Genomic DNA, 25813 nt, shown 5'->3' on the forward strand with positions numbered 1-25813 from the left:
CTTCTCAGAAACCTCCAATAGTTACCCATCCACTTCCACATCAAACAGAAACTCTTTACCAATTGGTTTTAATCAAAGGTAAGTATTGAACACTTACCATGTGCAGAGTACTGAACTAAGCTCTTGGGAGAGTACAGTAAAACAAAGTTAGTAGACAGGTTCCCTGTCCACAAGGAGCTTACAGGTAAAACGCACCCCCCTCCTACTTTACTTCACTGGTCTCCTACTTCAACTCAGTCCATACACTTCACTCCTCTAGTGCCAACTTCCTTGTTATTATTATTATTATTATTATTATGGTATTTTTAAAGGGCTTACTATATGTCAAGCACTGTTCTAAACACTGTGTAGATCAATCAATCAGTGGTATTTGAGTGCTTACTGCGCGCAGAGCACTGTATTAAGCACTTGGAAGAGTATAGCACAACAGAATTGGTAGTCCCATTCCCTGTCCACAATAAACTTATAGTCTAGAAGGGGAGACAGATGCTAATATAAATAGTGTTGGGGAAAAGAGGGCTTAGTCAAGTCAGATTCCTTGTCCCTTGTCCCTCAAGTGACTTACAATCTAAGTTGTAAATCTGACATATTTCCACTTTTCCCTCCTTTAGAGCCTTCCTAAAATCCCATTTCCTCCAAGAGGCCTTCGTGACTAAGCCCACTCTTCTCCCCTACTTACCCTTTCTTCCGCTTCGCCTGTGTACTTGGATCAGTACCCTTTAAGCACTTGATACCCAACCCTCAGCTCCACAGCACTTATGTACATATCCTTATACTCTGCTATTTTCCATAGCTGTAATTTATTTTAGTGTCTTTCTCCCCCTCTAAACTGTAAGATCCTTGTGGGCATGGACTGTGTCTGCCAGCTCTGTTGTACTCTCTGAAGCAGTACAATGTTCTGCCTGGCATAAGAACTCAATAAATAACATCAATTGGAGAAAGCCTTCCTGGAGTGTGAAGGTGTTGATGAGCAAATGAGATGTTCCTGGGCAGGCAGCAGAAGTCAGAAATGAGGATAATTAAAAAGCTGGTATTCTGCCCCTGAATTACCAAGAGTAGACTGTATAAAATAGGTTCAGTTTATCCAGGCTGGAAACTTTCACTCAGGATTGTGTGAAACAGTGCTTAAGATCTCAGGTGCAGGGTAAAAGAGGAATCCAAAACAAAGTATTCTGCTGTATGTGCTTCCTTTTAGTTTTAAAATGTTTCTAGTTGGGATGGAACATCATAATAATAATAATAATAATAATAGAATTTATTGAGCGCTTACTATGTGCAAAGCACTATTCTAAGCACTGGGGAATTTATTGAGTGCTTACTATGTGCAAAGCACTGTTCTAAGCGCTGGGGAGGTTACAAGGTAATCAGTTTGTCCCACGGGAGGCTCACAGTCTTAATCCCTTTTTACAGATGACGGAACTGAGGCACAGAGAAGTTGTGATTTGCCCCAAAGTCACACAGCTGACAACTGGCAGAGTTGGGATTCGAACCCATGTCCTCTGACTCCAAAGCCCGTGTTCTTTACACTAAGCCACACTGCTTCTCTAACATAATCATGAAGTGGCAGAATACTGTAAACAAGCACTTAGTACAGTGCACAGCACACAGTAAGCGCTCAGTAAATACAGTTGAATGAAGAAAAAAACAACAACAGAGCAGGCACTGCTTCCCAGCTTTAAAAATCACCCCATTCCATTAGGGGCTAACGAAATTTTTACTCTGAGGCCCCTCTGGAGAGCGGTTGTGGGTAGTCCTGCTAATCAGAGCAGGGAGTCTGTAGGCCATACTGAAGCTGTAAGCTGTTTTTAGGTTTACATAGTTCAGTATGCAGTGGAAGAAAGATGAAAGCTCGTGTCAGTGTCTTGAGAGGGACAGCTTCAGAAAACTAGAGCTCAAGTAGGTAAAAGGTCAGGATGAGAGAGGCTAGACTACTCCAGGCAACCCAAGTTCCCAGGCATGTGGAAGAAGGGAAAACACTAACAATTAGTTGTAATGTGATAGAGGTGGCTTCCCTGAAAGGAGTTTAGTGAGCTGCCATTTATATTTAAAAGGTACCTGTTTTAAAAGGGTTGAGGTGGAAAGCAAATTTCGAAAACCGTTCATTGTATTAAGCCTGAGAATCTTGGCTGTTAATTTGTCTCTTTATAGCTTCCTTTCCTCACTTCTTTCCCCAAAAGAATGGCCTTTCATATTGTAGTTAGCACCTCAGCTTTTAGAGAAAACATTAGAGCAAGCTGTTTGTCTTTAGTCTTTGAATTCATTAATTTCAAGGAATATATCCTGTTTACATTAATGACAGCATATCTTGTATTTGGATGATTGCCAGAGGAGTACTGCATTTAGGCTAAGTGAATTTTAAAGAATATGGCTGCCTTCCTACCACACTGCTTCTGTGAAACTGTAAAATCTTTTTATTCTCTGTCTAATATGGCACTTTTTTGTTATTCAGTAGAATGTAAAATTATGGCTTAAAGCCTTTATGTCTGTCCCTAGCCTAGTTAAGTATTTATTATGGGAAAGTTTTAACAGAAAGTGACAGCTATAGAAAGATTTAGTTTGATTAGGGGCTAAACTAACAAAATATATTTTGAAATGAGATAACAGAAAGAACTTGCAGTTTTTGGTCACCATCCAGTAAAATGGAAAAATCCCAAGTACATAGCCTCAGTAGACAGGACATCTATTCTTTGATTAGAAGTTTAAACTGTTCAGTTGTTCCACTTTATTCTTTCTGTTTTCAAAATGTGCTCTTTGTTCTATTTGAAATTTACCTTGTAAGTGAAGTAGACTGCTAAACAGTTTACTTAAGGAAACAATTCTAAATGTAGGTTATTTTGTTTTTAAATTAAAATGTCTTCAGAAACAGCATTAGGAGAAAGTGTACATCATTTAAAGACATTTCAAAGCCACTTGAGCATTCTTAAATTGTTATTTTCCAACCTGAAATATCTTATACTATTTTGAATCCAGAATATGGGGGTTGTCCAGTAGTAGGGGAGAGGATGTAGTTTAGACTTTTTTAGGCAGCATTTGGCTAGTTAAAATTACTGAAAGAAAGAAAAGAAAGCAACCATTCAGCTTTAAGATTTTTTAAATCTGATTGACGATTGTTGCCTTTTTCAATATTTTGCCTTTAAAACCTGAGCATTTCTAGTAGTGCAGGGAACTAAACACTTTAGCATAGTAACTTTAACATATGTAGCAAATGTATCTGATTGGATTGCTTTTAAATAAACGTTAATGCTGTTAAACTAAAGTCCCTGCATTGAGGAGTTCGGAGCTTACTCTCGGCATCTCAAACCCTTCTGATTTTGAGCTGTGTCCTAAAATAGAAGTCTGCCTTTGACTTGAAGAATCAGGGCAGAGTTCTTAGTTGGCAGGGAGAGTTTCAGACAACCAGAGTAATCTGAAAAGTTTGTTTTGCTTAGGTTTTTAGGCAAAAGAAGAAAAAGAAGAAAAATGTCCTTCTGTCACTCTGATTAGTTCATGTAAGGCAGAGTTTGGAAATGAAGCGGTCCTGAATCTACATCCGTTCTTGAAAACAAGGAGTTGAAGTCTCTTCTTCCTTTTTGGGAGAAGTTGGTTTTTTCTAACTTCAACAGCTTAGCTGGCAGTGTGCCAATTGAACCTTGATTGCTTTTTGGACCAGAAAAGCCACCTGGTAGCCAAATTGTATGCACCCTAAAAATTGAAAAGGTTGGGTTTTTGCAATCCTGTTCTTGGTAAACGGTAGATGAATATTCATGTCTCCCATGCTCCATGTCAGTACACTACCTTCTCCTATGTTTAGTATAAACATACAACTCCCAAGGGATCCCCAGGGGCAGTTTAATTTAAGAACGAGGGTGTGTTCTCTGCAAAGCAGGACTTCAACATGTAAAAATAGCACATGAAAAGATGTTCCTTGTCTTTCAGACGCTATGTACAGTGTTCATGGTGAATGGCACTAAAGGAAATTTAGTGTAATAAACCAGTTCTTTGCTCAGATCAAGGTGAAATGTGATTTGGGGGGCGGGGTCATTAATACTCTGGATAATGTGTGACCTTGTTGGTTCCCTCATTTTGAGGTAAGGGAATGAACGGTTTTGCCGTAGAGTTGTCCATTTTGAGACTGCTTGAGACTTGCCAGTGCACTGAAATGGAGTATATGCTGATGTCTGATGAGGGAATCCATTTAATAATCTCTAATTCAATATTCCCAGTTAGGCCCAGGAATTTTTGCAATTTCCTCTGGAGTAGGTAAGATGTAGGCAGTAACAGCTCTGGCATGCAGTACCCCTAAGTGGCTCTAAACCAAAAGTGAAGAAACTGGTTTCCAGCTGAAACTATGGTAAAGGTATGAGGGAACAAAAATCTAAATTGGCCTGGATACACAAGGCATCATGCTGAGCCATTTTAAGGCACTGATTAATCAGGCACCATCACCAATGGAAAATAATTACATAACATGTTACTTGTACTGTCTTGGGCCCTTAGGTGATAGTGAATAAATTCTTCTTACATGTGTCTACATTATTTACATACAGCCTGATATTCATTCATTCATTCAATTACAGTTATTGAGCGCTTACTGTGTTCAGAGCACTGTACTAAGTGCTTGGGCAGTACAAGTCGGCAACATACAGAGACGGTCCCTACCCAACAGCAGGCCCACGGTCTAGAAGAGGGAGACAGACAACAAAACAAAACATGTAGACAGGTGTCAAAATCGTCAGAACAAAAGAGAATTAAAGGTATATGCATATCATTAACAAAATAAATAGAATAGTAAATATGTACAAGTAAAATAGAGTAATAAATCTGTACAAATATATACAAATGCTGTGGGGAGGGGAAGGAGGTAGGGCGGGGGGATAGGGAAGAGGAGAGGAAAAAGGGGGCTCAGTCTGGGAAGGCCTCCTTGAGGAGGTGAGCTCTCAGGAGGTGAAGGGAGGAAGGGATCTAGCTTGGCGGATGTAGTTAGTGTATTTCCGTCAGACCTTCAAAATATTTTGTAGCTATCAATCAATTTCAAATTGAGAAGCAGTAGGGCCTAGTAGATAGAGCATGGGCCTGGGAGTTAAAAGGACCTGGGTTCTAATCCTGGCTCTGCCAGTTTGCTGTGTGACCATGGGCAATCATTTCACTTCTGTGCCTCATTGGGATCAAGATCATGTGCCCTGTGTGAGACAGGGACTGTGTCCAACCTGATTAACTTGCATCTACCTCAGCGCTTAGAACAGTGCCTGGCACATAGCGCTAAACAAATACCATAAAAAAAAATTTTGAAGCATCCCACTGAGCTGGACAGACCCATAAGTCAGAGAGACATCCCCTGAGAATCCCTCTGGGTGAGGCCGGGAAGAGGATTTGGGGATAGCACTATGCTGAGAGAGAGAGAGAGAGAGAGAGAGTTTGAGGGGGAGAGCAGTAATCCCTCTGGTTTGTGACTTCTTGCACCCTCCCCCTCATTTGCCCTAGGCCGACCCCAACTGTGCTAAGGAAAGGGGAGATATCACTTGCATTGTGTTTGAAGATAGAGAAATTAAGCAGAAGATTTGAACTTTCTCATGTTCACTAAATGAGTCCATTGTGGCGCCAAGTCTATAATATGATTTCCTGGCTCTTGTTTCATCAAAACTCCACTTCCCGATTGGCTGCCTTGTATATGGTCTGTTTTTTATTCAATATGACTGTTTTTCTATTAGAACATCAACTTTTCTTTCCATCTCCCTGCATTTCAGTCTTTTTGTTTCTTTTAGTTGTAAGGTCCTCTAGACTGGACGGTCATTATGGGCCGGAATGTGTCTGCCAACTCTGTTGTATTGTACTCTACCAAGCACTTAGTACAGTGCTCTGCACACAGTAAGCACTCAATAAATGCAGTTGAATGACTTATTACCGTTGATTGATCCAGTTTCTCGCTTTTTTAGTGACAGCAGAGGTTTTGTGTGTGTGTGTGCGCACACACACACACTTGTGTGCACAAATATACACATGCCCACTTTGAGAACAGTTTCAGGAGTTGGTGAGGCAGCATAACTTAGTGGATAAAATACCGGACTGGGAGTCAGGAGACCCAGGTTCAAGTGCTGGCATTGTGGCTGGTTTACTGAGTGACCTTGGCCAAGTCATTTAACCTCTCAGGGCCTCTGTTTTCTCCTCTGTAAAATGAGCATAAAGTAGGCTCTGTTTCCTTGGGAGGGAGAAGAGCTGGGTGTGACCTCATAACCTTGTATTTACCCCAGTGTTTAGCACATAGTAAGCACTTAATACATACCATAATTATACTTAGAATTTCTCAGAACAAAGCTAGCACAGAAATACAAAATAGAAAATTCTGCATCTTAGGCCTGACTCTTACTCCTTCAGTTGAAGCTCCTTAAAATAATCTTTGATTTTTTGAATCATTGCTGTGTTTCTTTTGTCCTACAGGGCTCAAGGGTTCTAGTTGATGCACGAGATAAGCTAGGAATCCCCTGGCAGTACTCTGAGAACGAGAAGCATGGGATGTTCTTGATGGCCTTTGAGAATAAAGCTGGAATGCCCGTGGAGCCTGCCACATTTCAGCTGTACGTCCCTGCCCTGAGTGCTCTGTGGAGGGATTCTGGCATCAAGGAGGCTTTTAGTCGTCGCAGTGAATATCAACTGGTAAGTGTACCTCGATCCAGAGAAAATTGGTGGGGAACAGATTTGTCTCCTTGGGGCTGGGCGAGTTTCTTCTGATTGACTTTCGTTTTCAAGTAGAGCTCCATTAGCCCTGTGTGTGGCCATAATAACACAAGCAAGCTGGAACAGTGCTGCAGATCTGAACATTAGAGCAGCAGGAATGAGCAGTAATTGGAGCCAAACTGGAAAATCTAAAAGGCTGGAGGAGGGAGTGGAATGAGTACATGTAGGCTGGAAAAATCTGTCTCTCTCTCCAAAGAATAAGATGTCCCCAATCCAAAAGCAAAGACTGAGGAAACTCAAGATAAATAAAGCAACTCTGAAGTTTGGTTTGTAGTGGATGACGGATTAATTTTTTCCCCTTTTGCTACCTTGAGATGAATTGTTCCTTGCAGATGATCCTGCTTCCAGATCAACACCTTGAAATTGATCTGATAGCCTTACAAATTGACCCTTTTTGTGTGCCTTCCCTTCTTTTTTTAGATTTTTTTTTTAGATAGCTTCCTTTTTTAGATTTAGAATTTTTTGAACGCATGGGGCAGCCACTTGAGTGGCAGCCTAAAAATAAAATTTGCTACTAATTTTCCTGTTTGCCCTCTAGTTGCTTTTGAACTATCGGGGTTTCATATGCTCTATTTATTGATGGAATAAAAACTGTTTGAAAATGGCCTTTTTCGTGGCTGGGGCAGTTTTGTAGAGATGCTCTTCAGGAATTGTTAAGAGTAACCCCACATTTCTCTTCCCCTTCCTCAAGCTGTAAAACTGAAAGCTGTAAAACTAGAAACCATAGCTCATTAAGTTAAATGTAAACCTGGAGAATTAGCTGGGCAATCATAGTCATAATATTGGAGTGCAGGTATGAATATCTGAGGTTATATTTTAAAGTGATTTAGCAGCACATGGGAGCCATCCCAAGTAATAGCTTGGACACCCATCTTCCCTTTGTATAATAATTTTTCTAAAGCAGTCATTTTAAAAATAGTTTAGAATGGATTTATTTTAAAAGAGTTTATAGAATGTGCTTAAACTAGTGTTTCAGCAGAGACTTACAACTTCAAGCTTTCCTATCCCTCCCTAGAATAAATGCTATGGTTTGCGTGCAAGGTGAGAACTCGTATCTAGTAATTATAGACTCACAAGGCTAGAAGGGCTTCGTAGTAGACCCGGATCAGTTAGATCTAAATCATTCCATACAGATCAGTGGCTGACAAAGAGGGTCTCTTGGTAACCAACCCATTTCCATGAGGGCAATCTTTATTGGAAAATTTTTCTTTTTTCCTATCTGAATTTCTTCATGCTATAATTTGTCAGCTCATCATGATTCGTCCTCAGTGGACAAATAGCTGATTATCAGAGGCAGAACAACGTCCTGTCAGATTTTTAGACTGGAACTCCTTTTTCCTCGATTTTTCCATGTGGTATGAGATCAGAGGAATGAAGGTCATAGTCCCAGGCAGGGCTTAGAATATGCATATTGGAAAATACACTGATGCTCAGGCTAATTATAATAGTAATGATAATGATTGTAGTATTTGTTAAACGCTTACTATGTGCCAAGCCCCGAACTAAGTGCTGAGCAGATACAAAATGATCAGGTTAGACGCAGTGCCTGCCCCACATGGAGCTCACAGGCTTTAAGGGCTAAAAACTCAGAGTGCGAAAATGTGGGACTTGTTCCTCACTGAGCCAAGACTATTTTACAGCTCTATGAATGAGTCTCCTTCAATCCTCAGACAACCATCCCAGTGTAGTTTCACCTCTGCTAGTTGCCATCTTTTAGTTAAAGTAGCCTTTCTAGCCTTTAGTGGTTAGATGAAGCATTAGCAGTGCTTGATCAATATTTAGTTCCAACTCTGTTTGAGCCAAAAAAATGCCATTTAGAGAGACAAGCAAAGACATTTTTCTGATTGCAAGGGGATGTTCTCAGATTGATATGGAAGTCTGCCAGTATAGTAGTGAGAAGTCCGAGACTGGAAAGATGTCGTTATTATTAAATATGTAGTAGCTGCTTGTCCTTGTATTGATGACTCAGAGAGATGATTCCAGGATGCGAAAATCTGTGTTTTAGGTCTGATTTAGCTGATCAGGAATGTGATAGATTTTACCTGTAATTTTGAGGGTAAACAGGAGAGGTCTACTCCACTCTGGTGGATGAAAATCACTGCTATCAATTGAGAGTGACCAAAGAAAGAACTAGTTTTTACAGCTAACTGAATACAATTGGCTTTTGATTATCTGTGCTTTGCATTATTTATTCCTTCATTCAATCCTATTTATTGAGCACTTAATGCATGCAGAGCACTGTACTAAGTGCTTGGAAAGTACAACTCAGCAAAAGAGACAATCCCTACCCAGCAATGGACTCAGAGTCTAGAAGGGGGGGAGACAGACATCAAAACAAGTAAACAGGCATCAATATGAATAAATAGAATTATAGATATATACACATCATTAATAAAGTAAATAGAATAATAAATATGTTTATACACAAGTGCTGTGTGTCTGGCAGACTTTTAGTTTCATACAGCTTCTCCCATTATATGATCTCCGAAGTTCTCAACAGACTCCCCTGACTCAAAACTGCTTCCCCCACCACCACAGGCAGGTTTTGGAGGACTCTCTCCCCTTTATTGGCATTCACATCGCCTCCCTGTTTAATGTCTATTGGTGGCTTTATCCAAGGCATTTCTCCCCTCCATTAGCTAATGGAGAGTATAGTCGAACCTTATATTAAATGAATTTATTGTGCAATTTAAGGCACATGTGGTTTATAGTTACCTCAGAGGAAATGCAATTACTTTAGCCCTTCTACTTGCAAAGGAAGATAGGTTTGGATTTCAAATGGAAAGCCTTTGTTCTGTGCTGTGGTTACCAAAGCCATAGTGACAATTGTTCCTGTGGTGGAGAACAGGAGGGAACAGCGGACAGGAACATAGCAGCAGTGCAAAAGGAAGAGATAGAAAAGGAGATGGGCAGAGGAGACCCCAGGAAGACAAAGCTAAAGTGAATATTCTCACCGGGATCTACACAGGGCTCCCGGCAGTCATCAAGAGCCCAACAGCCAGGGATACAAACTCAGAGAAAGGCAAAAACAGAGCCACTTAAGAACACAGAAACAGAGATGCACATATGCACATGCATATTTAGACCCATTTTACCTGGTTTGTAAATATATATCAAAGTAGTGTTTATTAATTATAAAAAAGTTGATGCCATTCTTCCCTCTAATAATGGTATTAAGCACTCTTTACGAGTCAGTAGGAATTCAAGAAAATCAGATCAGACACAGTCTCTCTCCCACACGGGACACTCATTCTGAAAGGGAAGGAGAACAGAGCATGGCATGAGGAGCAGCATGGCATAGTGGATAGAGCACAGGCCTGGGGGTCAGAAGGTCAAGGATTCTAATTCCAGGTCCACCAGTTGTCTGCTGTGTGACCTCAGGCAAGACGCTTCATTTCTCTGTGCCTCATCTCGTCTCAAAATGGGGATGAAAACTGTGAGCCCTGTGTGGGATAGGGACTGTGTCCAACCTGATTTTCTTGTATTGACCCCAGAGCTTAGTACAGTGGCTGGTACATAGTAAGTGCTTAACAAATACCATAGTTTTAGTTATTGTAGTCTATCATAGTTATTATCATACTTATTATTATCCTCATTTACAAATGAAGAAACTGAGGCACAGAGAAGTTAAGTGACTCCTGGCTCCCACTATGTCATGCTGTTTCCCTAGTGCTCGTACAATTTAGTTTTTTGCTACACAGCTTTATTGTAAATGGTAAGAATGGCTAAGATGGTTATTACTCTCGCAACACAGTTGAATAATCAAAACACTGGATTGTTACCACTGTTTCTGTGGGAAATGGGTCAAGAGGGAGGAGGTTTGGAAAACAATTTAAATAGTACGTAGCATCTTTCAACCAGGTGAAAGTGAAAAGGTTGGCTCCTTAAAGGACAAAAAGCAAGCATCTCCCTTATCATACTCTTGCAAGTGCTAAGTAAAGGGTTTTTCACTCTGGCCCTCAATACATATCATTTATGTGGAAACTAAAAAGCTTGTTTGAGCCATCTACATTATCTGACATTTTCTCTAACATTTTATCAATAGTTCATTAGCTATTTAGTTATCCTTCATTATTGTTACCTTGTAGTAACAATAATAATGTAGTATTAGACACTTACTATGTGCCAAGCACTGTGCTAAGCCCTGGGATAGGTAGAAGATAATCAGGTTGGGCACACTCTCTACCCCAGTGCTTAGTTCTGTGCCTGGCACATAGGAAGCATTTAACAAATACCATTGTTATAATAATAATGTCTGTTATTATCATTATTACTATTATTATTATTACTAGTGTCCCACTTAGGGAACTAGTGGGTTGAGGTGAGCATAACTTGAATGCTAAGTAAGTGATTTCATTCCAGAACTTCATTGTTAGTGATCCCATCTTGCCATTTGATATTGAATATCACCCAAAAATGGAACTGATGGAACTGCTCAAGGGGTCAGTTGTGGTGTTTGGGGTTCATTGGCATGAAACCTAGAACCACTCTACTGCCCTTTTATTGGATAGTCTCCCAGAGGATGTACTGGCCTTTCCAATCGGGCTTGCTATAGTTTTGTCTGTCCTGTCATTGTTGACAGTGTAGCCTAGGTACCAGAATTCTGGTCAGTTTTTAACTCTGTTGCCAATGTCCATTTTTGGTTTGGAGATTTGCTTCCCTGGTACAAGTAGTAGCTGTTAGTAGTAGTAGTAGTAGTTTTTAATATGTGTCCGCTTGGTGCAGGGCATTGTACAAGGCACTTGGGAAATAGTGACAAGCCCCCTGCCCACAACTAGCTTAAATTATAATGACTTGATTAAACTAATTGTCAGCCTGGCTGATACAATGAAGTAGATCACAGTCTTTTGCAGGTCTTCTTGGATATGTCTTTAGGGTGTAGTCACATGCTTAAATCAATTCTTGAATGACTGACTCTAGCACTTTGGCCCGTGCTCAAAGTCTCTTTAGTTGAAAGAGCTATCCAGAAGTGCGGAAGCATATTCTAACCCTAACCCATATTCTAACCCTCCCTTGACCCCTTTGTTCCCTCCAGTTATTGCCCTATCTGCCTCCTATCATTCCTCTCCAAACTGCTTGACTGAGTTGTCTGTACCCACTGACTCAAGTTCCTCTCCTCCAATTCTCTCGACCCCCTCCAACCTGGCTTCCATCCCCTTCATGCCACAGAAATCTTCCCCTCAAAGGTCACAAACAATCTCAGCAGCGTGGCTCAATGGAAAGAGCATGGGCTTTGGAGTCAGAGGTCATGGGTTCAAATCCCAGCTCCGCCACTTGTCAGCTGTGTGACTTTGGGCAAGTCATTTTACTTCTCTGGGCCTCAGTTACCTCATCTGTAAAAATGGGGATTAAGACTGTGAGCCCCCTTGGGACAACCTGATCACCTTGTAACCTCCCCAGTGCTTAGAACAGTGCTTTGCACATAGTAAGTGCTTAATAAATGCCATTATTATTATTATTATTATTATTATTATCTCTTTCTTACCAAATCCAATGGCCTCTACTCCATCCTAATCCTCCTTGACCTTCCTTCGACACTGTCGACTACCCCCTTCTCCTGGAAACATTTTCCAACCTTGGCTTCACTGATACTGTCCTCTCCTAGTTCTCTTCTATCTCTCTGGCTGCTCATTATTAGTTTCTTTCAAAGACTTCTCCTCTGCCTCCCACCCCCTAATGTGTGTGTCTCTCAAGGTTCATTACTGGGTCCCCTTCTATTCTCCACCTACACTTCTCCCTTGGAGAACTCATTCAGGCTTCAGCTACCACCCCTATTCTGATGATCCCCAAATCTACATCTCCAGCCCTAATCTCCCTCCCTTTCTGCAGTCTTGTGTTTTCTTCTGCCTTCATGACATCTCTACTTGGATTGTACTTCCCAAATGCTTAGTACAGTGCTTAGTACAGCACACAGTAAGCGCTCAATAAATACGATTGAATGAATGAATGAATGTCCTGCTGTCACCTCAAATTTAACGTCAGAAACAGAACTCCTTATCCTCCCCCCGGCAAACCCTGTCCTTCCCCTGACTTTCCCATCACCGAAGACAGCATCACCATCTTTCCTATCTTACAATCCCATTACCTTGGCATTATCCTTGACTTCTCTCTCATTCAACCCACATATTCAATCTATCGCTAAGTCCCATCAGTTCCACCTCCACAACATTGCTAAAATCTGTCCTTTTCTCTCCATCCAAACTGCTACCATGTAAACCCAAGCATTTATCCTATCCCTCCTTGATTGTTGTATCAGCCTCCTTGCTGACTTCCCTGCCTCCTGTCCCTCCCTGCTCCAGTCCACACTTCACTCTGATGCCCAGATCATTTTTATACAAAAATGCTCAGGACATGTTCCCCCACTACTCAAGAACCTCCAGTGGTTGTCCATCCACCTCCACATCAAACAGAAACTGCTTACCATTAGCTTTAAAGCACTCAATCACTTTGCCCCCTTCTCATACCACAACCCAGCGCAAACACTCTGCACCTTGATCTAGTCTCTTGTCAACACTGATGTCTCACTCATCCTTCCTCTGGCCTGGAATGCCCTCCCTCTTCATATCTCCCAGGCAGTTACTCTCCCAACCTTCAAAGTCTTAATGAAGGCATATCTCCTCCAAGAGTCCTTCCCTGACTAAGCCCTCATTTCCTTTATTCCCCCACTCCCTTCTGCGTCATCCTGTTAACTCCCTTTATTCACCTCACTGCCCCCCTCAGCCCCACAGCACTTATGTACATTTCTGTAATTTATTTATATTTGTGCTGTCTCCCCCTCTAGACTGTAAACTCTTTGTAGGCAGGGAATGTGTCTGTTATAATCTCTCCCCAGCACATAGTGTAGTGCTCTGCATACAGTAAGCTCTCAATAAATAGGATTGATGGATCTAACCCCCACAGACCCTCTTGTTCACTTTCCCAGCATGGCTTTGTGGCCTAAATGGGACAGAATTGGGCCCTCCTAAGCATCCACTGGTGATGGAGTTCATTAGCACTACACAGTGCTTACTAGCTTCATGTATTTGTACTGCTTAAAGTACACTGCTTCTAGTGAACAGAAAGGTGAACTTGAAGCTTGTAACAAATTGATCCCTATGTAAAAATAATGAAATACTGAGCTGACATTATGTGATTGGTGATACTGCTTGAAGTTATCTTCAAAAAGCATTCCTGGACAGAACCTCTTTATGTTAACTACACTCCCTATTCAGTTGCCTTCTAAAACATCGTGTTCTGGCAGAAATGCCTGAACTCTTTCTTGGAAAAATTGTTTTTGTAAAAATAGATTTCCTCCTTTCCATTTTAGAAAATGGAGGAACAAGTTTATGTAGACATCACATCCCCTGGTTCTTGGAAATTAAATGTCTCTGCAAACGGTTTAGAAACGTCTGTCATACACATTCCAAGGACTAACCTTTGGACCATTAATAAGAAGTTATGTTGCTATAAAAGGCTGGGATATGTAGAATGAATATTAGATGCTGAGAAAATAATTCACTGAGATAGATAACCAAGTAGACTTGTGTTTTTGGATATGGCTTATTGTGCATTTTCAGGAGAGAAATTACCTCATGGCTTGGATATTGCTATACTTGCTCTAAATCACCAGAATGAGTAGAATGGCACTTGAAAAGCAACTCTTGACTTTTATCGACCAGCTATTAAGAATTAAGCCAGGCTATTATAATTTTAGCTCTGTGGCCCAGTGCAGTCAGTCAGAATTTCCATTATGATGTCTTTTAAAAGAAAGTTGCAAGGACATATTTTACTAGCATTTAGGATTGGAGTGCCGCTTAGACAAAAAGCTAAAAATATTACCCCAAATCCTGTTCTACATTCCTGAAACAAATATCAGTTCATCCTGCCTGGCAATTTCTTCCTTTTAGAAAAGACAAATCAATCAAGAACCAAAAAGACTGGCCTCTTCAGGTTAAAGGTTCATTGGGAAACTTGCTGTGCTTTGGCTGATCTTATTTTAACTGAGTTTAAAAATACATTTCCTGAACTTTCTAAGCTTTTCAAGCACTTAAGGACTAGATTAGATTCATTCAATCGTATTTATTGAGCGCATTCTGTGTGCAGAGCACTATGGATGAAACAGTCTGTAGAACTTTTCAAATTTCACTTTGGTGTCACATGCCACACAAGATGAACAGTATATCAAGATGAGAAGCAGCATGGCTCAGTGGAAAGAGCCCGGGTTTGGGAGTCAGAGGTCATGGGTTCTAAACCCAGCTCTGCCACACGTCTGCTGTGTGGCTTTAGGTAGGTCACTTAACTTCTCTGAGCCTCAGTTACCTCATCTGTAAAATGGGGATTAAGACTGTGAACCCCACGTGGGACAACCTGATCACCTTGTAGCACCACCCCAGTGCTTAGAACAGTGCTTGGCACATAGTAAATGCTTAACAAATGCCATCATTATTATTATTATATTGAAATGTCAATCAGTCCATGCTGTTTGAGTGCTTACCATGTGAAGAGCACTTTATTAAGACCTTGAGAGAGTACAGTAGCATAAGTAGACTTGATCCCTGTCTTCAAGGAGCCTACAATCTAGTTGGATATAAAAATTAATGCTTATATCCAGTGTATGTAATTGCGAAACTGACACCACTGATGATGAAGTTTACCTGTATGGCTGGATGTTATTGAAAAGAAAGATCATTCTTTCCATGCTCTGCCCCCCAACTATTGTCCTTTCCTGAATTATTTCACTTGCTATTGAACACACCAGTACTCAGAAGAATTAATGAAAAATTATTGTTATTTCTATATAATTTTATATCTATGTGTAAATATGTCACCATCTATACTGCTGTGTTGAAATTCTGTAATTGGATAAGAAACAACTCCCAGCAGGAAATATTTGTTGAGATTAGAGTTTCACCTGGGGAGGGTGGGTATATGCACTTTATGTGCAACCCTAGTGCCTTAAAGTCAAACCAGTGCGTAAAATTGATCTGCAGGGTCAGCGAAGAAGCACTTTCACACAGTAGGAACTCAATAAAATGCCACTGATATGATTTCCGTGGAAAACTCGACAGCCATCTGAGAAGGTGCAAACTAGCACAGCTGCAGCTCTTATAGGACTGGTGTAGATCAAATCTCAGGAGGAGGGTAGACCCCTGTGGTAGCCTTCCTCCTTTAACCTACTCACTGCCGAGCGACCACAGTCTTCTCCTTTCCCCTCCCTCCTGACCCCCGCTCCAATCTCAGCTCAAATTAGTGCATGTGTTGAAGTACCCAAGTGCTCTAAAGCCTCTAGACTGTAGGATCATTGTGGAAGGGAACATTTCCATCAACTTTGTTATCGTTGTACTCTGCGCACGGAAAGTGCTCAATAAATACAATTGATTGATTGCTCACAGGAATGTCTGGAGCAGCTCAGAAGACAGGAGAGTATAAGTGAAGCAGCGTGGCTCAGTGGAAAGAGCACGGGCTTGGGAGCCAGAGGTCATGGGTTCTAATCCCGGCTCCGCCACTTATCAGCTGTGTGACTTTGGGCAAGTCACTTCACTTCTCTGGGCCTCAGTTACCTCATCTGTAAAATGGGGATTAAGAATGTGAGCCCCACATGGGACAACCTGATCACCTTGTATCCCCCCCAGCGCTTAGAACAGTGCTTCACATATAGTAAACGTAAACATTACATAGTATAGTAAACATACTGTACTATGAACTATGAAGACTGTGAGCCCCCCATGGGACAATCTGATCACCTCTGCACATAGTAAGCGCTCAATAAATACGATTGATTGATTGTATCTCCCCCAGCGCTTAGAACAGTGCTTTGCACATAGTAAGCACTTAATAAATGCCATCATCATTGTTATTATTATTATTATACTATACTATGTTTTATAGTATAGTAAGCATTATTACTGTAAGTGGTTGATGCTGCCACCTGTTAATGAAAGCTGAGCTGAAAATCCCATCTTGGATCCTAAAGGTTCAGTCACCACCACAGAACGCAACAGCCTCATAAACAGTAACCCCAGACTACCATCTGCAGCCAGTTTCCTCAGCCCACTGCATACTAACCAAATTTCGGCAACAGCTCATAGGATTTGCACCAGGATTGTAGCCTAGCTGGGAGTCATGGTAGCCCAGAGGGAGCAGTCAGTCAGTCTTATTAACTGTGTGCAGAGCACTAAGTGCTTGGGAGAGTACAATATAACAGTATAGCAGACATTCCTTGCCCACAATGGACTTACAGTCCAGCAGGGGAGGCCGACATTAATATGAATAAATCAAATTACAGATATGTACATAAGTGCCGTGGGGCGGGAGGGGGAGTGAATAATTCTATTTGCTCTAATTCTATTTGTTCTGATGATTTTGACACCTGTCTACGTGTTTTGTTTTGTTGTCTGTTCTCCCCCTTCTAGACTGTGAGCCCATTGTTGCGTAGAGACTGTCTCTATGTGTTGCTGACTTGTACTTCCCAAGCGCTTAGTACAGTGCCCTGCACACAGTAAGCACTCAATAAATGCGACAATGAATGAATGAATAAAGAGATCAAGTCTGGGCGACGCAGAAGGGAGTGGGAGAAGAGGAAAGGTGGGCTTAATCATGGATTGTAAGCTCCTTGAGGGCAGCAGTTATACCTGTCTAGCACCTAGTACAGTGATAGGTGCACAGGTGCTCAGTAAATATTTTTTATTAATAGAAGGCACTTCCTTCTGTTTGAAGGGGACACTCATTGTTGAGAAGGTCTCAGTGGTGAAAATTTCTGTCCTTACCAGTGTGTGAATTTTGTGGCTCTAAGGAAGGGCAATGGAGGGAATGTGTCTACCAGTTTCTGTTATTTTGGACTCTCCCGAGTGCTTAGTCCAATACTCTGCACTCCGGTAACTCTCAATAAATATGATTGATTGATTGATTAACCTGAGAGAGTGGGTCAAGGAGAGAGGTTGAGGAGGAAATGGACCCAGGAGCATGAAGGTGGAGAATATTCAAGGTAATGAAGGACAGGACATGGATAAAAGAAAACTCTTCCTTGAAACATGCCAGGTTTTTGGCAAAATAAATTAAATTTCTGACTATCAACTCTTTTATCAGAGCTGTCTATGTATCAAAACAGGTAGAATTTAAAATTCCACTTGCACACGTATTTTTATGTTCACCCTTCATTGGAGGCACTGCTTAGTAATAGAAAAGAAATCACGGGAGAGAGGAGGAAAAAGAGAAAGGCAAGCATAATCAAGGGTAAAATAGAGTGGCTTGATTTACAAAGCTTTAAGGTGGTAATTTGAAAAAAGCAAGGGCTACTCTATTCTTAAATTTTTTCCAAGAACCGTTAAAGTGAAATAAATGAGTATACTTAATAGCATGTTCCACTTTTACAAATCTCAGTGGTCACAAATTCCTCCACTGGTGGATATTTGTGTTGTCATGTATTTTGTCAAAGGCTGGGTGGACAGATCTTATTCATTAACGTTATATTTCAGAATATGGAGGATGAAAGATGTATGGACCCCTTTTTATGGTATTTGTTAACACTTACTTTGTGCCAGGCACTGTACTAAGAGTTAGGGTAGATACAAGCTCATCAGGTTGGACACAGCCCATGTCCCACATGGAGCTCACAGTCTTAATCCCTATTTTACATATGAGGTCATTGAGGCCCAGAGAAGTTGAGTGACTTTCCCAAAGTCACACAGCAGACAAGATTCAGAGCCAAGATTAGAACCTGGGTCCTCCGACTCCTAGGCCTGTGCTCTGTCCACTAGACCATGGTGCTTCTTATTTGCAGTTGTGTTTGGGGGGTTTTGCCCTTGTGAATAGTCCTTTGCTTGAATGAGCATAACCTTTGGTTCAGTTGATGCAAACTGACTTGAGGAAGCATGTTAAAATAATAGTTGCTTGACCAAATCTGACCAGACCCTTACCATGGCGTCAGGATTGGTCTCTGGGTATTTTGTTAGCATTTTCTGCTTCATTCCTAATGTATTCAAGAGCTAGGAGTAAATCTCTGCCTGCGTCCTTGGGCCTTTCAGAAGTGAGGGGGTGGATTCCACAATAGCAGCATTTTCCTTAATATCTGTTCCTCCTCCCCCTCCATCTTTTTTATCTCCTAAAGGCAGACCAACCAACTCTTCTCCCTTTCTTCTATACCCAGTGTTTCCTTGTTCTGTGTATGCAATCTTTAGGTTGTGACAAAAGCTTCATTGTATTTTTGGTTACATTGTCCAATCTCTATCCTCATTTTCAGTTTCTGGAATAAGAATTCCTTTGTAATAGAGTCCTCTTTTCCACCCTTGAAATTTTCTGGCTGCTATATATTAGAAGGAAATATATGATAAGACTAATTTCATAGATTTAAAAATTATTCACGGAACAAGAGGGGGTGGGTGGGCAGAGGGTTAGTGACCAATCACCCCAGGGATTCAAATGTAGGGCATACACTTAGTTCTTCTATTATGTAGGGGTTCTGTTCTTGATGAAACTCTCCTCAGTGGGTGCTGTGCACACAACCATTTCTTCTGACATGGCATCATGGTATATCCAGATTGTCATACATTGTCAGAAGCACATTCTCTAATTGCTCCTCTCCTCTCCAGCTCTTTTGTCACTCTGCTTCCCAAATCGTTTTCCTAAACTGTACCTGTCACCCTACTCCTTAAGAGCCTCCAATGCTTTCCCATTCTGTGCATTATACAAAAACTCCTGACCATCAGCTTTAAGGCATTCCATCAGCAACCTCCCTCTGCTTACCGTTGCTTTTCTTCTTCCACTACACTCCGGTTCATATATTTCATTTCTCTCATATCCACCCACCTACTATGTCTTGTTTTCATCACTCTTGCTGCAGATTTCTTGCTTGTGCCCTCCCTTCTGCCTGGAAGTCCCACCTCCTTAACATCCACCAAACCACTCTCCTCCCCACCTTCAAGGCCCTTCTGGAATCGTAGCACATCTTCCCTGATTATTCTCTCATCTCCACACCCTATTTCTGTACCAAATCCTATTTCTCTACCATCACCTAAGTACTTGGGTTCACCTGCACTGGGCTGCAGTGGCATGGGAAAGAGTCAAAGGCGATTGATCAAATGATTGAAATGTTGATCAAAGACAATGGCAGAGACTCAAGTTTTTACTGCGTGGAAGAAGGCAATGGTAAACCACTTTCATATCTTTACCAAGAAAGCTGTATGAATACACATACCAGATTGACTTTAAGAATAATAATAATAATTATTATTATTATTATTATGGTATTTTTAAAGCACTTACTATGTGCCAAGCACTGTTCTAAGTGTTGGGGTAGATACAGGGTAATCATGTTATCCCACATGGGGCTCACACTTTTAACAGACTTTATAACAGAAGATGGGATGTTCTGAAGAAGGTGTGTCCATGGAGTTGGTATGGGCCGGAAACGACTCGACGGCATTTGAAGAAGTAATAATAATAATAATAATTTTGGTATTTGTTAAGCGCTTACTATGTGCAAAGCACTGTTCTAAGTGCTGGGGAGGATACAAGGTGATCGGGTTGTCCCATGTGGGGCTCACAATCTTAATGAGGCCCAGAGAAGTTAAGTGACTTGCCCAGTGGTATTTGGTTATTTCCTCCTCTTTCCCCTCCCTAGTTGCACTTAACGTATGTGTAATTACACCCTGTGCTTTCTCCTATTTGTAAATTCATTTTAGTCACTGTCACCCCTGCTGGATTGTAAACTCCTTGAGGGCAGAGATCATGTCTACTAACTCTGTTGTACTCGCCCAAGGGCATAGTACAGGACGCATTGAAAGTTTCTAGTAATGCCAGTAGTATGGCGACTTCAGGTAATTCTATTTACTGTTTTGCTTCCCACCCACCCCCTTGTAAAGTTTTGTATGATGTGAACAGTGGGTGTGTCATCTACCATTAGTAAGTGGGGTCTATCTTTTAAAAACTTAAGTTCCCTTTTATGTGGCAGTAACTGCATGCCCTTTCCTTGACCCAGTCTAATTATAAAGTTCTTGGACGCAAAACTGATAGTGGATTGTAGGTATGTACATGTGCAATAGGCTATCGGTTTTGCTGGAACTTGTTTCAGTGAACTTTTGATCTCTTTCCTCAAATAGCTTTGTTAATATACAGAATAGAAGTTTTGGCTTCTGTTTCAATTGGTATTCTAAGTTCAGTTGTTAGTGAATTACTCTGAAATCTGCTGCAGAGATGAGATTTATGACTGTGCCCTAATGCCTCTAAAAGCAAGATGTTGATCTCATAAGGCTTTTGCAAGGAGCATTAATTAATAAACTTATGCTTCTAGTGTTCTCTGTGAATTGCTTCACATTGTAGTATTCTAATATTTGTTAAATATCTGTTTGGGCACATTATTATAATACAAAGTGTTAGGGCCTAGGAGTATTATTTCATGTCTTGTATCCAACTGGAAATATAATAATCCTAGCTCACCAGAGGTGAATTTGACCCTGCTCATTTGAGATTGTTCATTTGTATTGGTATTTGTTAAGTGCTTACTATGTGCCACACACTAGTAAGCATTGGGGTAGATACAAGGTAATTAGGTTGGACAAAATCAGTCTCCCAGCTCACGGGCTTACTCCCCATTTTATAACAGATTGTTACACTCCCCAGAGGAGGGAACTGAGGCTCAGAGAAGTGAATGACTTTCCAGGGTCAAACAGCAGACAAGTGGCGAAGCCAGGATTAGAACCCAAGTCCCCCTGACCCGCAGACCCTTTCTCTATCCACTAAGCCACAATGCTTTGCATTCGTGCCCTCAGTTCCCCTTTTCCCAGCTGTATTTTCTTAATGTTTTTTAAAATCCAGAATGGAGATATCAAGCCTGGAGTATAAAGTGAAAATAACTTTCATTCTCCTCATTCAGAAACTGAAGAGCTGTACCTTTTTGCTGTTTCATTTTTGCTCTAATCATTTTTTCTTCTTCTGACAAATTAATTTTATGATCCCGTATATATCAGAAACATTTTTCACCGATCGTAAAATGGTACGGGAAGCCGCATTGGCAAGCTGAGCTGTGGCAAGATGATGGATGAAATGGAATTTTGTGTTATGCTTAGACATTTTTGTGCTTTTTGCCCAGTGGCTTTTGTGCACCTTCTCCTCCTGAGCTGTTTTTGGAGTTGTGTTATCTGGCTGGGCTAGCATATTCAGCGGGGAAGAGAAATGAGGACATACTGGTGCTAGTAGCCTCTTGCTGTCTGTCTTTCATATGCCCCAATGACATTTCTTTACTATACCCCTACCACCACAGAGTACACACTTGTCTGCCCTTTTTCCCCCCAACTTCCCCCCATAGCTGAAAAAAAAAGGAAAATAATTTTTATGCTCCATATGAGGTAGTAAGAGTGGTATTTACTGTGATTGTAATACTGTAACTGGGGCTCTGGGGCTTACGTTCAGCACCCAGTCAATCCCAAGGGCCAAGGCTTTGCTCAAAATATTCAGTAAATAATGTTGTTAATGAGAATGACGAGGTTCTCAGTTGTCCCATGTTACTCTTCACCATTAATCTGTAAGATGCCCTCAGGAATTAGCACACTCTTATTTGTGGAAACTTTTGAACTGATCAGTTATAGTTTAACCCTAACGGTTGCGTCTCAATCATGGGAATAAAAGAACATTCCAGGCGAAGTCCAGTGGTGACTTGGGTAACTACTTCCTACTTCTTTTTTAAAGGGTAGTTAAGGGTAAAATACCCTCTGCCCTGCGACCAGACATGACATTCTGGGAATACATTGGGTATTTGACTAGCAGCCTTCCCTACTCCCTCAAGAGTTCACCTGCCTTCTTCCAGGAAACCAAGGCAATCAAGAGTTTTCCCCCAGTTAAACCATCAGAGTGTTATAGTAATCCCAAGGTCCACATCCTTCTACACCCCAAGTTTATTCAGATAAACTGCTGCCACCCACCTGTGATGTAAAGCTATAACCCCCCAAAAGGCATAGGAATAATTTAGATTCTGCCATCCTCCTCCTTGCTAGGACTGGCAGTTGTACGTGGAAAGCTGTTTGAAAACCTTAATCCTTCCTTCCCTTGGTACAAGTCCTGAAATGGACTTGTGTACCCAGAATACAAAACGCACAAGGGTTATAACAAAGGGATAGGTAGTATTTATCTATGTCATCTATCAGTATTCAGTCTCTTTTGCGGGCTCCTCCTCCCCCTCCCATCCCCTTACTGTAGGGGTTCCTCAATGGTCAGTTCTTGGTCCCCTTCTGTTCTCTATCTACACTCACTCCCTTGGTAAACTCATTCGCTCCCATGGCTTCAGCTATCATCTCTTCGCTGATGACACCCAAATCTACATCTCTGCCCCCGCTCTCTCTCCCTCCCTTCAGGCTCGTGTCTCCTCCTGCCTTCAAGACATCTCCATCTGGATGTCTACCTGCCATCTAAAACTCAATATGTCCAAGACTGAACTCCTTATCTTCCCTCCCAAACCCTGCCCTCTCCCTGACTTTCCCATCACTGTTGACGGCACTACCATCCTTCCCGTCTCACAAACCCGCAACCTTGGTGTCATCCTCGACTCTGCTCTCTCGTTCACCCCTCACATCCAATCCGTCACCAAAAACTGCCGCTCTCACCTCCGCAACATCGCCAAGATTCGCCCTTTTCTCTCCATCCAAACCGCTACCCTACTGGTTCAATCTCTCATCCTATCCCGACTGGATTACTGCATCATCCTCCTCTCTGATCTCCCATCCTCCTGTCTCTTCCCACTTCAGTCTATACTTCACATGGCTGCCCGGATCATCTTTGTGCAGAAACTCTCTGGGCATGTTACTTCGCTCCTCAAAAATCTCCAGTGGCTACCAGTCAACCTACACATCAGGCAAAAACTCCTCACTCTTGGCTTCAAGGCTGTCCATCACCTCGCCCCCTCCTACCTCACCTCCCTTCTTTCCTTCTACAGGCCAGCCCGCGCCCTCCGATCCTCTGCCGCTAACCTCCTCACTGTACCTCATTCTCGCCTGTCCCACCATCGACCCCTAGCCCACGTCCTCCTCCTGGCTTGGAATGCCCTCCCTCTGCACATCCGCCAAGCTAGCTCTCTTCTTCCCTTCAAAGCCCTACTGAGAGCTCATCTCCTCCAGGAGGCCTTCCCAGACTGAGCCCCCCATTCCTCTCCCCCTCCCCATCCCCCCCGTGCTACCTCCTTCACCTCCCCACAGCACCTGTGTATATGTTTGTACAGATTTATTACTCTATTTTACTTATACATATTTACTATTCTATTTTATTTTGTTAATATGTTTTGCTTTGTTGTCTGTCTCCCCTTTCTAGACTGTGAGCCCGTTGTTGGGTAGGGACCGTCTCTATATGTTGCCAACTTGTACTTCCCAAGTGCTTAGTACAGTGCTCTGCATGCAGTAAGCGCTCAATAAATATGAATGAATGAATGAATGAGTATTCATTCATTCGTTCAATTGTATTTACTGAACGCTTACTGCATGCAGAGCACTGTACTATGAGCTTGGGTAAATACAACAATAAACAGACACATCCCCTGCCCACAATGAGCTTGCAGTCTTGACTCAAGGTAAAGAGCCATAGTTCAACTAGTAAAATTCAGTCCTATTTAGGGCAACTAGAATTGAACAGGTTTGCATCAGTACAAGGCCAAAAGAGCATGCAGGCAAATCCGGCTACAAAGCACAAATCTCTCCTTGGTTCAGTACTGCTTCCTAAACTAGAATCTGGGTGCTCCCAAGTGTTTCCAAGATCCTAATCAGTCCATTGGTTTGAAACTTCTCAGTCAATCAAAAAGTGGCGTTTCTTGAATGGCTCATCTCAAGCAGTTGTTCCTTGACAGTCAACCCTCAAGGCACCTATCCCTGTGGTAGAACGCCCCTCACTTCCTATTCCTGGGGTATCCCCTCACCTTCCCCTAGCTCCCTAACACCTGTCCTGAGCTGGCCCTGGTTCAGCTCCTGTGATGTCATCACGTCCACTTTTTTTTTGATGGCATTTATTAAGCGCTTACTATGTGTAAAGCACTGTGCTAAGCACTGGGGAGGTTACAGGGTGATCAGGTTGTCCCACGGGGGCTCACAGTCTTAATCCCCATTTTACAGATGAGGTAACAGCCTCAGAGAAGTTAAGTGACTTGCCCAAAGTTGCACAGCTGACAATTGGTGGAGCCGGGATTTGAACCCATGACCTCTGACTCCAAAGCCTGGGCTCTTTCCTACTGAGCCACGCTGCTTCTCTGTGCATATACAAATGAACCTCCCTCTAACCAACTAGCATTTTTTAACAGGTTAGTCCTAGGAGATTTTCAGGACAGTATAGCATTATGGCTTGGGTCTGCCTTTTTTTATATTCTAGAAACATCAGCTCATGGGTAGGCAGACTGTTAGCCCTTAGAGACCTGACCAGGCTGCCACACTGAAAACTTTGCAGAATAATAATAATAGTTATATATGTGAAGCACTTACTATGTGCCAAACACCATACTAACTGCTAGTGTATATACAAGATAATCCCTTAAGACACAGTCCCTGTCTCATATATAAGGGTCACAGTCTAGACAGGAGGGAGAACAGTTACTTAGTCCCCATTTTCAGACAAAAAAACTGAGACACAGATAAGTCATTTTCTCAAGATCACACAGCAGGCTCTGGGAACAGAACCCTGGTCCTGTTACTCCCACCCTTGCTTTTTTTCACTTAGACCCTTTAAAGCAAAGTGAAATTCATTCTTTATTTTGCTTTGGGTTTTTTGTGGCCTGATGCCTTTCTTGGTTGTTCCTTAATGGCTTGGAAACTGGGCTGGTGCCTTTGAGGTAGTGTTTTGAACATTTATCTCACAGTGATGATCATTAGTGGTTTTACGTCTACTGACTTTAGTTATTTTAATAAGAGAAAATGAGTTTAAACATTATTTCTGTGTCTAATTATAAAGGGGTATGTGAGCACTTATCGCAAGAAGAGCATTCTGTCTAGGCTGTTATGTTAAACAGGCAAAATACACCGTGTTCTGTCAGAACACGTGTTTTCGGTATGCATTTTGGCTAGAAACTGTCTAGGGAAGTAGGGAATGTTCATGTTAGGAGAAATGGTTTGAGCATGTGCAGATATGCATGACGTTAGCACTGGGAGAAATGCAGCCCATT

General features: G+C 41.8%; 1 protein-coding gene across 1 annotated transcript in view; it reads left to right on the forward strand.

Annotated features, from left to right (window-relative positions):
* GNA12 (G protein subunit alpha 12) overlaps window positions 1-25813 on the forward strand; it is a 116116-nt gene that overhangs the window by 29788 nt on the left and 60515 nt on the right. The window contains exon 2 of the mRNA XM_038762272.1: window positions 6415-6630. Coding sequence (XP_038618200.1) covers window positions 6415-6630 — 216 coding nt within the window. The remainder of the gene's footprint in view (window positions 1-6414; window positions 6631-25813) is intronic.

This window comes from Tachyglossus aculeatus, chromosome 21, assembly GCF_015852505.1.
Source record: "Tachyglossus aculeatus isolate mTacAcu1 chromosome 21, mTacAcu1.pri, whole genome shotgun sequence".
NCBI classification, from domain to species: Eukaryota; Metazoa; Chordata; class Mammalia; order Monotremata; family Tachyglossidae; genus Tachyglossus; species Tachyglossus aculeatus.